The sequence below is a fragment of the Chlorocebus sabaeus genome, chromosome 24, assembly GCF_047675955.1.
Source record: "Chlorocebus sabaeus isolate Y175 chromosome 24, mChlSab1.0.hap1, whole genome shotgun sequence".
Taxonomy (NCBI): Eukaryota; Metazoa; Chordata; class Mammalia; order Primates; family Cercopithecidae; genus Chlorocebus; species Chlorocebus sabaeus.
In genome coordinates this window covers 69,589,931-69,606,923 of record NC_132927.1, presented here as the reverse complement: position 1 = coordinate 69,606,923, position 16,993 = coordinate 69,589,931, and the positions used below count along the sequence as shown (strand labels likewise).

Genomic DNA, 16,993 nt, shown 5'->3' with positions numbered 1-16,993 from the left:
TTAATTTTTTTTTTTTTTTTTTTTTTTTTCCTGAGGTGGGATCTTACTATGTTACCCAGGCTGGTCTCAAACTCCTGAGCCCAAGTGAGCTGCCTGCCTCAGGCTACTGAAGTGCCAGGATTACAGGCATGAGTCACCACGCCTGACCAGCAGTCCATATTATTTTAACTCTTAAAACAACCTTGTAAAGTAGGTGCTATTATGTTGCCCCCATTTTAGAGATAAAGAAAGCCAGGACCTTAGTAACACTTTCCTGGACTACTGGAAGAATCCTCTAATAAGTCTTTCTGCATCAAGCATCTTTTTATAGATCAATCATCTTCCAATAGTCTTTCTGTAATGGTAGTATAATGGTGCTGCTTTGCTCCTACTATTCTGTTTGCTCCAGTAGTTCCTCTTTTGTGTTCTGAACACACACCCAATACCTTTGGCATTTGAGGCTTATCTCTTTTTTTTTGAGATAGGATCTTGCTCTGTCGCCCAGGCTGCAGTGCACTGGCATGCTCATAGCTCCCTACAACCTCAATCTCTAGGCCTAAACGATCCTCTCGCCTCAGCCTCCTGAATAGCTGGGTCTACAGGCATACATCACTTTGCCTGGCTAATTGGTTTTTTGTTTTGTTTTCGAGACAGAGTCTCACTCTGTCACCCAGGGTGGAGTACAGTGACGCAATCTCGGCTTACTGCAACCTTTGCCTCCTGGGTTCAAGCGATTCTCATGCCTCAGCCTCCCAAGTGGCTGGGATTATAGGTATGCACCACCACGCCCAGCTCATTTTTGTATTTTTAGTAGAGACAGGGTTTTGCCATGTTGGCCAGGCAGGTCGCAAACTCCTGGTCCCAAGTGATCTACCTGCCTCAGCCTCCCAAAGTGCTGGGATTACAGGTGTGAGCCACTGCACATGGCCTAATTGTTTTTAGTAGAGACAAGGGCTTACTGTGTTACCCAGGCTGGCCTTGAACTCCTGGCCTCAAGCTATCCACCTGCCTCAGCCTCCCAAAGTGTTGAGATTACAGGTGTGAGCCACTGTGCCCAGCCATTTGAGGCTTTTTGATCTAATACCTACCCATACTCACAACATACGTACCCTTAGGCCTTGGACATGATATTTATCAACATTCATGGTAATACTAACATTGATTTATTCAAATATTGTATGCTTACTTTGTATTCTGTGGTGAATGGTAAGGATTCTAAGATGAACAAATGTAATACCTACCCTTGGGAAACTTAAAGTTTAGTGGTAATGTAAGTAATTATGCTTCAGTATTAGTAGATAATAGAGTTGTAGGGTTGAGAATTGAGAGTGGTACACTAACTGGGACAGGAGTTACTTCTCTTTATGTATCCTGTTTTGTTCCACCTAGAATAACCTATCTTTTTTTGTTGTTTGTTTGGGGTTTTGTTTGTTTGTTTGTTTGTTTGTTTGAGATGGAGTCCTGCTCTGTAGCCCAGGCTGGAGTGCAGTGGCATGATCTCGGCTCACCGCAACCTCCGCCTCCTGGATTCAAGTGATTCTCATGCCTCAACCTCCAGAGTAGCTGGGATTACAGGCGCGAACCACTGCACCTGGCTGTTACTTTGTATTTTTAGTAGAGATGGGGTTTCAACATGTTGGCCACGCTGGTCTTGACCTCCCGACCTCAAGTGATCCCCCAACCTTGGCCTCTCAAAGTGCCAGGATTACAGGCATGAGCCACCACGCCCAGCAACCTATCCTTTTTTCCTTGATGTATTTCTGTTGATTTATGCAGCCAGATGGCAGATGGGTGGATGGATGTATGATCAATCAAGCATAACAAAGTGACATCCTGCCATCAAGTAACATGTATTCTAGCTGTAAATATTCTGAAAGACACCTTGGTTTTACTTTGATTTCATACGCTTTCCTTTCAGTTAAGTCATTTTCTGCTTTATGTGAGTGATTGTTTTAAACAGAAAAAGTAACACTGTCCGGTGTGTATTCACTTCCCATTTCTGAAGTGGAATTATGTTTGTCTGCTCTAGACATTTTTCCTTCAAAATTTAGAGAAAAAAATACAAAGATAAGATTACACATAGATATAAGAAACTGAATGCTAGGCCCACCTCTGCAACTTACTAGCTCTGTCTTAATATTTTTAATGGATCATAATTCATCTTCTCCTTAGTGAGTTGCTGCTGTCACAAATATTGTTGTTTTATATCTTTGGTATTTTTAGGGTTTTCAGTGCTAGGTGGAGGTCATCTGCCTCTATATTCGGTGGCCCCAGAGAGACATACTAGCTTGGTTGTGGCTTTCTGAACTCCCCCTCTCGTCTCTTTTTGAAGATACTCTCAAAAGATGGGTTTATTGCTGATTCTGCTTCTGCTTGCTGTTCACAGTCTCTTTTTGTCTTGTTGCTCTTGAAATGTATCCAAGAATAGAACTGAAGGTTTACAAAAAAACAAAAGTAATCCTAGCTCTTTGTGACTTTGAGCAAGTTACTAACCTCTCAGCCTCATCAGTCAAAAAGATACAGGGATAATTAAATTAGTTAATACTTGTGAAAGCTCTAAGAACAGGCTGACATATAGTAAACTCTCAATGTTGTTATGTTAAGTAAAACATGCTTGGGGTGTGACAGGGGTGACAAAGGAAGCCATTTTCTGTTAACCTAGGTTTTTTGTTTTTTGTTTTTTTAAAAAATTTTGTTATTTTTATTATTTTATTTATTTATTTTTTGGAGGCAGAGTCTTGCTCCGTTGCCCAGGCTGGAGTGTGGTGGCGTGATCTCGGCTCAATGCGACCTCCGCCTCCTGGGTTCAAGCGATTCTCCTGCCTTAGCCTCCCGAGTAGCTGGGACTACAGGCACCCGCCACCACGCCTGGCTAAGTTTTGTACTTTTAGTAGAGACAGTGTTTCACCATATTGGCCAGCTGGTCTCAAAACTCCTGACCTTGTGATCCACCCGCCTCGGCCTTCCAAAGTGCTAGGATCACAGGCGTCAGCGTGCCTGGCCTTCTTATTTATTTTTTAGTAGAAACAGGGTCTCACTAGGTTTCCTAGGCTGGTCTCAGAACTCTGGGCTCAAGTGATCCTCCCGCCTTAGCCTCCCAAAGTTCTGGGATTACAGATGTGAGCCATCTTGCCTGGCCTTCTTTCCTTCTTTCTTTATTATTTTTTTGAGACACAGCCTCACTCTGTCACCCAGGCTGGAGTAAAGTGACGTCGTCTCTGCTCACTGCAACCTCTGCCTCCTGAGTTCAAGCGATTCTTTTGTCTCAGCCTCCTGAGTAGCTGGGATTACAGCCACGTGCCACCACGCCTGGCTAATTTTTGTATTTTTAGTAGAGACGGGATTTCACCATGTTTGTCAGGCTGGTCTCGAACTCCTGACCTCATGATCCGCCTGCCTCGGCCTCCCAAAGTGCTGGAATTACAGGCGTGAGCCACCACGCCCAGCCCTTTGTTTCTTTTAAAACTTTGTTTTATTTATTTTTATTTATTTATCTATCTATTTTTGAGACGGAGTCTCGCTCTGTTGCCCAGGCTGGAGTGCAGTGGCGCAGTCTCGACTCACTGCAAGCTCCGTCTCCTTGGTTCACGCCATTCTCCTGCCTCAGCTTCCTGACTAGCTGGGACTACAGGTGCCTGCCACCTCGCCCGGCTAATTTTTTGTATTTTTAGTAGAGACAGGGTTCCACCATGTTAGCCAGGATGGTCTTGATCTCCTGACCTCGTGATCCGTCCGCCTCTGCCCATAGTGTTGGGATTACAGGCGTGAGCCACTGCGCCCGGCCCAAAACTTTGTTTTATTTCTAAGCTACTCTGGAAATGTGAGATTTAGCTATAGGTATGACCATTCATCCCACTTTGCCTGGTCAGACCTGGGCAACTCATGTTCTGGCATCCCCTCTGGTATGTACCCCTTTTCACTCTCAAGCTTCTTGGTTTGAATAATACATCATATTAAGAACAGAACAGGGGCCGGGTGCGGTGGCTCACGCCTGTAATCCCAGCACTTTGGGAGGCCAAGGCGGGAAGATCACGAGGTCAGGAGATCGACACTATCCTGCCTAACACGGTGAAACCCCGTCTCTACTAAAAAAAAATACAAAAAAATTAGCTGGGCATGGTGGTGGGCGCCTGTAGTCCCAGCTACTTGGGAGGCTGAGGCAGGAGAATGGCGTGAACCCAGGAGGCGGAGCTTGCAGTGAGCCAAGATCGCACCACTGCTCTCCAGCCTGGGCAACAGAGCAAGACTCCGTCTCAAAAAAAAACAGAATAGGGATGAGGCTTGGCTTGAACTCACCCCCACTAGCATTTTTTCGTACATTCCCACTGATCACAAATCCCACACCACTGCCTGACTGGCGCTATACCCACTAATCCAGAGGCTTTAGTCATACAAAGAAAATAGCCATTCTTCTGTGCTCTCATAATGTTTAACCGTACCTTGTGCTTAAAGAACTCCAGAAACTGGCCTTAGGAGATCCAAAATCGAACCAAGGTTGTTGAGTGTCTCACCTCTGGAAGGAATGCTGAACAATTGGTTTCCAACCTTGTTTTTGCCAGCCAGACAGACCACCAGTTAACCTATACTCGAGATAACCATCACAACCAGCCTTGCTAACCTGCATACTCTACCCCTCACATGCTTAGCCCAGCCCAGCCTGCATACCTTACCCCTGATGTCAATTCCTGCGCTTTGCCTAATAAAAAAATCCTTACTGGCTCTTCTCAGGGAACCAGCCTCTGTTGTCTGTCTCCCTTACGCTCTAGCACAGTAGGACAAGCCCCAGAATAAAAGCTTTTTCTGGGAAATCTGCTTGTCCCTTTGTTAATTTTCATTACATGGGTAGTCCAAATGCCTGTGGTCTGTAGCAGTGGTGTCACCTTAGATTTGACGGTAGTGAAGTATTAATATAGTTTTACATTTCTCTTTCATTATGGTTTTTCTTTGGGTTTTTTGTTTTTATTTTTAAGAAAGTCTCACTCTTTTGCCCAGGCTGGAGGGCAGTGGTGTGATCATAGCTCACCGCAGCCTCGAACTCCTGGCACAAACAATCTTCCTGCCTCAGGCTCCCAAGTAGCTAGGACCATAGGCACCTACCACTGCACCTAACTAATTCTGTGTGTGTGTGTGTGTATGTATATATGTAAAAATATTTTTTGGCTGGCACAGTGACTCATGCCTGTAATCCCAGCACTTTGGGAGGCCGAGGCAGATGGATCACCTGTGGTCAGGAGTTTGATACCAGCCTGACCAACATGGTGAAACCCTGTCTTTACTAAAAATACAAAATTAGCCAGGCATGGTGGTACATGCCTGTAATCCCAGCTACTCGGGAGCTGAGGCAGGAGAATCGCTTGAACCCAGGAGGTGGAGGTTGCAGTAAACTGAGATTGCACTGTTGCACTCCAGCCTGGGCAATAAGAATGAAATTCCGTCTCAAAAAAAAAAAAAATTTTTTTTGTAAAGACAGTCTCACAATGTTGCCCAGGTTGGTATCTAACTCCTGACCTCAAGCAATCTTCCTGCCTTAGTCTCCCAAAGCACTGGGAATATAGATGTAATATAGGCATGAGCCACTGAGCCAGGCCATTGTTATTTATATTCATATTTGCCCCACATTCTTATCCTGTGCCTAAAGTCAGACTGAAAGGGAAGGGAAATATGTTTAAAATGAGAAATTCAGGTGCCTTTTTTTTTCCCTCTCTGTAGATTAACATTTAGTACAGAAATACCTTCCAGCTGTGCATGGTGGCTCACACCTGTAATGCCAGCACTTCGGGAAGCCAAGATGGGCAGATCACTTGAGCTCAGGAGTTCAAGACCAGTTTGGGCAACATGGCAAAGCCCTATCTCTACCAAAAAAACATATACATAAAATATGTATGTGTGTGTATATGTGTATGTATATATACATACATACACATACACACACACAAAATTAACTGGGCATGATGGCATACGCCTGTAGTTCCAGGTACTCAGGAGGCTGAGGTAGGAGGATTGGTTGAGCCTGGGAGGTGGAGGTTGCAGTGAGCTGTGCAGTCCTGCCTGGGCAGGACAGCAAGACCCTGTCTCAAAAAAAAGGGCTGGGCATGGTGGCTTACGCCTGTAATCCCAGCACTTTGGGAGACTGAGGCGGGTAGATCACAAGGTCAGGAGTTCGAGACCAGCCTAACCAACATGGTGAAACCCCGTCTCTACTAAAAATACAAAAATTAGCTGGGCATGGTGGCACATGCCTGTAATCCCAGCTACTCAGGAGGCTGGGGCAGGAAAATCACTTGAACCCAGGAGGCGGAGGTTGCAGTGAGCTGAGATCATCACACCACTGCACTCCAGTCTGGGCGACAGAGCAAGAGTCCATCTCAAAAAAAAATGAAGAACAAACGAACTTCCTTCCCCATCCATATTTCCTAAATTAATAAACCGTACAACTTCATTAAATTTTTGGATCTCTGTTTCAACGTTATTATTTTACAGATACAGGAACTGAGGCCCATAGAGATTACATGTGATGTGTCCTACATACATGGTAAATTAGTGATACAGAGATAACCAAATCCTAGATACTTTTAACTCCCACAGTTCTTTCTATTACATGAAGCAGTAAAAAGTGTTTCTGTGGCAAAGATCAGCATTTTCCTGAGTGTATTATGCAAGTTCATTCCTTTGTGCCCTGTGGGGGCAGCAGGGCTTCTTTAGATCATGCTGCGTACTCCCTCTTTACAATGAACCTCAGCACTCTGAAGGTGCTCAAATGTCCTGAAGTAAAGAAACCTATTTGGCTTTGTTTAATCCTACATTTTCTAAACTTTGGGAAAGCTCTTTGGAAAATGCTGGCCTAGGGCTTTCTTTCTGGGGCTGGAGTGCAGGGGGTGGGTTAGGGAGGAGAAAGTTGACTTCTCTTTTTTAAAAAATGTCTCATGGGTTGTTTAGTGTCTCTTGTATTCAACATGATTCCCCGTCCCCACCCCACAGTTGGGTCTGCCGTGATCACTGGAGCTTATTTTAGTTTAAGACAGTCAGCATCATCTGATTGGGATTGATCATGTGCTATTAAGAGGGAGTCCCCCAGAATGGTGATTCTAGAAAAAGGATTCATCAGTCATTTGCATCTTCTGGGCCTCTCCAAGTCCTGTAGACCTCCTCCCCGCTTCTCCCCTCTCCTTGTTCCTCTCTCCTTTACATCATACAAAGATTGGATGTCTGTAGAAGAGAGACCAGGCTTGCCTGGAGAGAACACATCGCTGGAGAGATTAGACTGAGACAAGTTCTCATTTCCAACATCTACAAGTGATGGTTTAGTAAGAAATAAATAACGTAATAGCACCACTTGACATAGGATTTTGGTTACCTGAGAAGTAGTGACATTAATCCCTGAATGAATTCTGAGAATTTTGAGAAGAAATACTGCTGCAGTACTAGAACTATAGTCAGGGTTACCCATCAGGCTCTGGAACTGGGGGGACACAGGATAAACTCAAGAGTTACATCTCATCCAGGAAATCTGCCTCCCCCACTTCCCTTCCCTTCCAAGGTCTGTGTTTATTTTAGTAGATAAAGCTCCAGTAGAATATATGGATGTCCCCCAATCAGTTCATCCTGAAGGGAGTTTCCATTAACCAAGAGCTAACAGGAAGAGATTTTCCCTAAATCCCAAAGACACTTGTATTTCAGGCCACCTCTCTAAGTTCGTGAAACCCCAGCTGTCCCAGCAGCTACTACTGCTTATTGTAGCAACAAATGGCCAAACATCCTTAGCTCAGCCTCTGACTTTCCTAGTGTTTGCAACTTGTTCTTGTTTCTCCAGTGGGGCCGTTGATGTCATAAGCTCTTGTATAATTGCTTTAGAATATCTAATTTTGCTCATCATTAGAGCTTTTTAAATTTTATTTTCTTTTTTCTTGGTGTTCTTCCCTTACCAGAGCTTTTTTTTAAAAAAGGGATTTTTGACATGGTTTAAGGATTAAACCATTGTAATACACGTCAAGTATTCCTTATCTGAAATGCTTGGAACCAGAAGTGTTTTAGGTTTGGGGTTTTATCCAGTTTTGGAATATTTGTGTCTACATAATGAGATAGATTGGTGGGGTACCCAAGTCTAAACACAAAATTCATTTATGTTTCATACACACTTTATACACATAGCCTGAAGGTAATTTTATACAGTATTTTTAGTATAGTGCATGAAACAAAGTTTATGTACATTGAACCATCAAAAAGCAAAAAAGACAGCTACAGAATTTTCCACTTGTGGCATCTTGTCAGCACTCGAAAAGTCTTGGATTTTGTAGCATTTCAGATTTGGGATTTTCTGATTAGGGATGCTTGGCGTGTAGCATCTTGAGTCTCTACAAACGATACAAGATTCTCAGATGAAAATAATTCCGTGTGTGTGTGCATGCATGTACATGTTAAAGAGTAGTAAATTATTGTCCGCTTCTCAAGATGCTTCTGATTTTTCTTCATCTGGAGGCAAGGCTCTGTTCTTCCTTGTTTTGTGCCATAAGCATACTCTGTGCTATGTTACTGAATTTACCCAGTCAATAGAAATAAGCAAAACAAACAAAAAAGAGAAATAATAATGGAACTTGAAGGTGAGAAGAGGCCTAGCCATAGGAGTGACACCATGCCGTCTTACCTTTAGAAACACTTCAGTGTGATTTTCACCATCCCCCATTACACTCGGATTCCAAGCTCAGCTTAAAAGTCTCCCCCCACTCCCTCATTTTGGTAAAGGCTTTTTATTTTACATGATAGTTTTATTCTGGATTTCTGTTAATATATTTTAAACTTTTTTGAGAAAGGATGGTTTGCGCTGTTTTTTGTTTTAAATGTAAACCCTTAGTGAGATTAGGGTTTGACCTGTACATGAGGCCACAAACTTGGCCTCCAGTCCCTTATTTTCTTTGAAAGAACCGCTATAAAAGCCTGATAAGATCTTGAATCTTCTGTGGAGCTCACCTTTAAAACTAAGATTTGTTAGACTTAACTGGTTTTTAAGTTTGAAGTGGAATTAATACAGGTAATTTTAGTTCCTGTTTTGCAAGACTCCTGGTCTTGACCAGGAGTTCAAGACCAGCCTGGCCAGCATGGTGAAAACCCATCTCTAGTAAAAATACAAATATTAGCCAGGCATGGTGGCACTTGCTTCTAGTCCCAGCTACTCAGGAGACTGAGGCAGGAGAATCGCTTGAACCCAGGAGACGGAGGTTAAAGTGAGCCAAGATTGCACTGCTGCACTCCAGCCTGGGCGCCACAGCGAGACTCTGTCTAAATAATTAATTAATTTTCATATAAATATAGTCTATAAAAGATTGTAGGAAAACACAGATGTTAGCGATATTTTTAAACATGAATTCATAAGGTTATGCTGTGTCACTAACAGACATGAGAATACATTCAAATTGCAAAATTCTTGTTTTGCAAAAATTGACAACATTCAAAATGAATTATCCAAAAAAGCAGCTTTTCCTACATTTCTAGTATTTAGGAATTGAAAACTGGATGTAACTAAAATTTTTTCTCTTTCTGTTTTGGATGGTGTGTCGCTCTTGTTGCCCAGGCTGGAATGCAGTGGTGCAATCTCGGCTCACTGCAACCTCCACCTCCCAGGTTCAAGCAACTCTTCCTCCTCAGCCTCCCAAGTAGCTGGGATTACAGGCATGTGCCACCACACCCAGCTAATTTTTTTATATTTTTAGTAGAGACAGGGTTTTACTGTATTGGCCAGGCTGGTCTCAAACTCCTGACCTCAGGTGATCCACCTGCCTCAGCCTCCCAAAGTACTGGTATTACAGGTGTGAGCCACCATGCCCAGCCACATCAAACTTTTTCAAAGGTTTGATTGGTTACTTATCTATTTTTAGTTGAACTTTGCTGGAAGAATTACATTTTTTAACTTTTTTTTTGAGATGAAGTTAAGCTCTGTTGCCCAAACTGGAGTGCAGTGGCACTATCTCGGCAATATTTACAAAATAGTACAGTTGTCCCTCAGGATTGGTGGGGAATTGATTCCAAGACTTCTGCAGACACCAAAATCTCCAGGACCATATAAAATGGTGTACTATTTGCATATAACCTATGCACATCCTCTGGTTAACTTTATCTGTAGATTACGTATAATGCCTAATATAATGTAAATGCTTTGTAAGCAGTTGTTATGCTGTTTTGCTTAGGATGTTAAGAAAAAAAAGTCTGTACATTTTCAGTACAGCTGCAACAATTCTTTTTTTGTTCCCCAAGTGTTTTCCTTCTACAGTTGGTTGAATTATGGATGCAGAACCCATGGAATACAAAGGGCAGACCATATATTAAACCCTTTAGAATCCTTGTTGTGTAGTTCTTACAGAATGCACTGTGTATGTGTCTGGCCACCCACAGCCTTTCATACTTCCAGTAGTATTCACTGAAGTAAAGTCTTATGTCTAATGGCACTGTTCTCATAGGTAGGCAGATAAGTTTCAAATAGGAAATTTGCTTATGTATGATTTGATTAGAGTTACTGCTACTTTTCATAATATCTATATCTAGTTAGTAAGTTTCCCAGTCTTATCCTGAACGCTGTAAGTAGTAATTATATGCTTAGATAAAGTAAATTTTCATGGCTGGTGCAATGGCTCACCCCTATCATCCCAGCAGGGATTATAGGAGGGCAAGGAGGGCGGATTGCTTGAGACCAGGAGTTCAAGACCAGCCTGGCCAACATGGTGAAAACCCATCTTTACTAAAAATACAAATATTAGCCAGGCGTGGTGGCACTCACCTCTAGTCCCAGCTACTCAGGAGGCTGAGGCAGGAGAATTGCTTGAACCCGGGAGACTGGAACTTAAAGTAAGCCAAAATTGCACCACTGCACTCCAGCCTGGGCACCAGAGCGAGACTCCATCGAAATAATTAATTAATTTTCATATTAATATAGTCTGTAAAAGATTGTAGGAAAACACAAATGTTAGCAATATTTTTAAACATGAATTCATAAGGTTATGCTGTATCACTAACAGAGATGAAAATAAATTCCAAGCATCTTGATGCAGTTCTGTTTCTAGCAGAGCTTTTGTGATAATTTGTGTATGTGTTTTTTACTGTATTTGTTAAAACACTTCATTCTTCATTATGAGGCTAGGTTAACTGCCTACTGGTTTCTTAACAATTCCAATAATAGATTTAAATGACGTTTTCCCTTCTTAAACCCATTACCCCATTTAGTCAGATAGATTTTATGTATCCAGATGGTGTAAAGATTTAGAAGTATTTCCATTAATCTTGTTCTCTCTTAGATTTTTTTTTTTTTTTTTTGCGTATATCTCTTGCTAGCAGCTCTGAGAGTTAAGTTTCCATGTTCAGAATTTAATCTATAAGTGTTAGAATTACCTCTTATTGCTACTGTCCTGTCCATTTAAATCATCATATCAGATAATAGAAAGCAGAATTTTTGTTTTCAGGGCTTTATGGGGCGAATAGATAAAATTTTTTGTTTTGTGTCTCTTGCCATGTGTATAATAACTTCTTTCAAAATTACCATAGAACAAGTAGCTTACATATATTTGGCTTTAATTGTCCACCTTTCCTCCCCCGTCTTTCAGTAAAATGCCTAATTATACAGATTAAAGATTCATTTTTTAGCAACTCTATTTTAAGGCAGAAAAACAACAAACTAATCAATTATGTATTCTTTGTATGTGCAGTACCAGTATTGACCTCTTAAATGTTTGTAAGTTGCTTACAATGTTAGATAATAATGAATGGTGGTTGCCTCTAAGGATTTAAAGCAAAAATTAAAACATTTATTTTCAGTCCAAATACTTTCCCTGTGTTTTCAAATACTCTTCCTGTAACTATATATTTAAATTGGTCTGATATGTTACTTTTTACTGATTTAGAAAGTATATAATTGGTACATTTTATGGCTCAAATTGCAGATTCATAATTCAAGCTTAAAGATTTACATTTTATGAAAATTTGACATGTGAATTTGACAACGTGTTGTTATTTGTGAATGAAAGCAGTTTTCAGTAGTTTTTTTTTAAAAAAACTGTGTGATCTGAGATACACTTGAAAAAATGAATTAAATTATTTTTGTTTCATATCAAGAAATGGATGAAAAGAGGCTGCTGGATCCAGGGTTGAAGGTTCATAAAGGCCTCTGGGATTATGCTCTGAAGAACCCACAGACGGAATGCCTGAGTGACTGAAGAAAATGGGTGCTAATGCATCTAATTATCCTCATTCATGTTCCCCGAGGGTAGGGGGAAATTCACAGGCCCAACAGACTTTTATAGGTAACTTTCAGTTTTTCTAACTTCACTTTCTTTTGTGACTGTAATAGAATTGTGTTTTCGATAGTCTCGGTAGATGACAAAAGAAGTGAGCTGTAGTTATTATAATAATTCTGCAGCATCTAGATTTTTTTCCCCAACAAATGTAAATCTTAAATCTGGCTTATCTTAAACAAACTGCTTGTAGCACAGTTGAGCTTTTCTGTGTTTTAACCATAATTGCCAATTACCCTAGGCAAACTATCCATCTCCATTGGTGTGAAAAGGGTGAAGTACATATTTCCTGTGTCTTGTTTCATTTATTTTGCCCATACAAATGCAGACTTGTGTAATTAAGAAGAAAAAGAAACATTTTACAATTATATACAAGTAATATTCTTAATTTACAACTCTGCCTACTTTTCATTTCTAAAAAACCCATGATTAAGATCTATGATAAATGTCCTTTGATAGCCAGGGAACGAAAGACTGTTTCTAAAAAATTTACACTAATTTGCCCTGTTTGTCCCTATTTCTTATTTAATATAAAAAATGTAGGCCAGTCACGATGGCTCACACCTGTAATCCCAGCACTTTAGGAGGCCAAGGCAGGAAGATTGCATGAGACCAGGACAGGAGTTCAAGACCAGCCTGGGCAACATTAGTGAGACTCTATCTCTACAAAAAAAAAAAAAAAAAAAATTTTTAATTAGCCAGGCATGGTGGCACGCGCCTATACTCCCAGCATCTTGGGAAGCTGAGGGTGGGGAGAATCCCTTGAGCCCAGGAGTTTGAGGCTACTGTGAGCTGTGATCTTGCCACTGCACTCCAGCTTGGGCAACAGAGTGAGACTCCATCTCTAAAAGTGAAATTGAATTAAATTGAAAACTAAAATGAGTTATTTGAACTTTTAATCTTCCTTTATAAAAAACAAATGCAATTTTGAGTGGTTCGGTAATGTCTGCTTACAGAGTTTTTCAGCATGAAAAATGTTAAAGTAAAAGTTGATAATGAATGTTAAGAAAAAAGAAACAAATTTTTATTTGTTTAATTTTCTTCTTAGGGACATCATCCTATTCTCAGCAAGGCTATGGTTGCGAATCAAAATTGTATAGCCTTGACCATGGCCATGAGAAACCACAAGACAAAAAAAAGAGAACCTCTGGCCTTGCCACCCTCAAAAAGAAGTTTATTAAGCGTCGGAAATCTAATAGGTCTGCCGATCATGCCAAGCAGATGCGAGAACTCCTCTCTGGGTGGGATGTTAGAGATGTCAATGCATTAGTGGAGGAATATGAGGGAACGTCAGCATTAAAGGAGCTTTCTCTACAAGCCAGTTTGGCTAGACCAGAAGCCCGGACATTGCAGAAAGATATGGCTGATCTTTATGAGTACAAGTATTGTACTGATGTAGACTTAATATTTCAAGAAACTTGTTTTCCTGTTCATCGTGCCATTTTGGCAGCAAGGTGTCCATTTTTTAAAACACTGCTTTCTTCCTCACCTGAGTATGGGGCAGAGATAATAATGGACATCAATACAGCTGGTATTGATATGCCCATGTTTTCTGCTTTGTTACACTACCTTTATACAGGAGAGTTTGGAATGGAGGACTCAAGGTTTCAAAATGTCGATATCCTTGTTCAGCTTAGTGAAGAATTTGGAACACCAAATTCCCTGGATGTAGATATGCGTGGACTCTTTGATTACATGTGTTATTATGATGTCGTCCTTAGTTTTTCTTCAGACTCGGAACTGGTTGAAGCTTTTGGTGGAAATCAGAGCTGTTTAGATGAAGAGCTCAAAGCCCACAAGGCTGTTATTTCTGCACGGTCCCCATTTTTTCGAAATTTATTACAAAGGAGGATACGAACTGGTGAAGAAATCACAGACCGAACTTTGAGGACTCCCACAAGAATTATATTAGATGAGTCCATTATACCAAAAAAATATGCAAAAGTGATATTACACTGTATGTATACCGACGTGGTGGACCTCTCTGTTTTGCACTGTAGCCCCTCTGTGGGGAGTCTCAGTGAAGTTCAGGCTCTCGTCACAGGGAAGCCAAACATGACCAGGGCAGAAGAAGCCATGGAACTTTACCACATAGCACTGTTCTTGGAATTTAACATGCTTGCACAAGGTATGAAGTTCTGGTTTTTAATTCTGATTTCTAGAATTCTGTATTGATCTTCCAAATTGAAAACACAACTAGTATATTCTATGATTTCAGTGTTTGGGATGTTACAGGGTCAGTTTTTTTGAACCTTCATTTATGACATCTGAGACAGATTGAGGGTCAGTATTAATGTGGTTCTTTATTTACTATTAAAATCAAGCATTCAGTACTAGTGATATAAGAGCATTAAATGAGACTTGAGGTTCTTCCTTCCCTAATGTAAGATGATAGGTATGGGAATATATAATTACCGACCTACACCCTCTCCACCCGAGCTTTGAAAGAGCCCAGCTTCCCACATTTTGAGTCTCATATTTATGTTCAGTACCTTGTTGATGTTTAAATGTTTGGATAAGAATAAAAATTCATTACAAAAATGAAGATAGTCACATTTAGATACGAATTTAGTTGAATCAGAATTGGGCAGGGCTTCTGATTTAAATTTTAAAATATTCCTTATCTTATTTTTAGATTCAACTTGTACATCAAGCCACAGCCTACAGCATGTAAAACACAGTTAGCACTAGATTCATGTGCCTTCTTCATTTAATTTAAATTGAAATTTTTTTAAATTAGGACAGCACGTTTTTTATGTTATAGGCAAACAAATTCATGAAAGTTACATTAAAAGATGTATATATCTGTTGGTAAATGTTAGAATCTTAACATTTCAGAGCTGGAGAGAGACCTTTTGTAGGAGAGCAAAGGCAGTTTACTGTTTTGACAGTGCATTCTTAGCTTTCTGTGACCATATATTAAAAGAAAATACGCTATGTGACAGGAGACTGCTTGAGATTTTTAATTTAGCTAATGCATATTAGCTAAAAGAACATTAGAACTTGCCAGTTAGAAGAGACTATTAATGGTCTCAGTAAGAGACATGAATTTAAATAAGGAAAGCTAAGTACTGAACTTGAAAATAATATGTATTATATGTTTAAGTCAGCCTATCAATAGGGCTTTGAGAAATTGAAAAATAGCCCCAGTTAAATAACATTAAGCCAGTCTCAGTGGTATGTGGTTGTAGTTCCATCTACTTGGGAGGCTGAGGCAGGAAGATCACTTGAGGTCAGGAGTTCAGGGCTGCAATGAGCTGAGATCATACCTGTGAACAGCTACTGCACTCTATTCTGGGCAACATAGTGAGAACTCAGCTCTATTTTTTAAAAATCTTAGTAATAAAATGGGAAGTTATATAGAAGAAGACATTGAATAAACATGAGTGGGAAAATGCTGAGATTTCTTTTACATAAAGAATCTTTTAAAACCTTACTTTACCATAATCCTTTTATAATAGATGTTTTATTTTATGACGACAATCAAAATGTCATTAAAACATTTTATTAGTTTAGAGTAAGAATCATTATATCAGTCATAGACTATTTAGATGTCAAACTGTAGGAAAAATATGTTATCAAAAATAGAGTAGCAGTTTAAGCTGCTGTTTTTTTCTGTAAAACCAAATTTGTCAGAAAATGCTTCTACAGAAAAATTTGAAGTTTGCTATATTACCAAAGAGATATAATAATCTTTATTTTCTGAAAATATTTTTATTTTTGATGGCTTTTAATAAGAAACAGAATTATATATACTTTGTATGAGAAAACATTCTTTAATATATGTTTTTTAAGTTTTGTTTGTTTGTTTTTAAAGACGGAGTCTTGCTCTTGTCACCCAGGCTGAAGTGCAGTGGCGTAATTTCAGCTCACTGCAACCTCCGCTTCCTGGATTCAAGTGATTATCCTGCCTCAGCCTTGTAAGTAGCTGGGATTACAGGCTCCTGCCACCATGCCCAGCTAATTTCTGTATTTGTAGTAGAGACAGGGTTTCACCATGTTGGCCAGGCTAGTCTCAAACTCCTAACCACAGGTGATCCACTTGCCTCGGCCTCCCAAAGTGCTGGGATTACAGGCGTGAGCCACCGCACCTTGCAGGTTTTTTTAAAGTTTTAGATGCAAAGTAAAATTGTCAGCCAAGTCTAAGATCTTTGGTAATACTTGATTGTTTATCTAGAGTTTATCTTGAGTTAATTTCTTTTTTTTTTTTTAGTGTTTAGCTAAAAGTTATATTTTATCCAGTGTATTTAAAGACATGAAATAATACTTTTTGCATTACCTAATCTGGTTACTTAAAACAAGCAAAAAAAACCTTGTGTACAAATATTCCCTTAAATGTGAATATACATGCTCTTCTTTTTCCCTTTGTTATTCAAAATAGAATTAATTTTTGTTTTGTTTTCTGTAACCCATGTAGGGCATCTTTCCCCCATACCCATGAAACATTCATATTAAGGTTTATAAAAGACTATAACATAATTTTTACCTCATTTCCATAGGAAGAAGAATATTAGGTCATTTGAGGTAGGATTTTATACCATAAAGCTCAAGAGTTCAGGTTCTAGAACCAGACAGACTGGGTTTCAGTTCTTCTCTACTGTGTCTTTCGTTTGACCTTAACCGAGTCACATAGCCTAAGCCCCTCTTTTCTCATTTGTAAAATAAGGATAGTAAACCCTCTAAGCTATGATGATTAAAGGAAATAATATATGTTAAATGATCTGAATAGCACCTGTTAATGT

General features: G+C 39.9%; 1 protein-coding gene across 3 annotated transcripts in view; it reads left to right on the top strand.

The window, feature by feature from the left end:
* BTBD7 (BTB domain containing 7) overlaps positions 1-16,993 on the top strand; it is a 104,862-nt gene that overhangs the window by 29,692 nt on the left and 58,177 nt on the right. For all 3 annotated transcript variants that reach the window (XM_007987654.3, XM_073011278.1, XM_007987655.3), the window contains 2 exons: positions 12,073-12,260; positions 13,300-14,379. In XM_007987654.3, coding sequence (XP_007985845.1) covers positions 12,179-12,260; positions 13,300-14,379 — 1,162 coding nt within the window. In that variant the 5' untranslated portion in view covers positions 12,073-12,178. The remainder of the gene's footprint in view (positions 1-12,072; positions 12,261-13,299; positions 14,380-16,993) is intronic.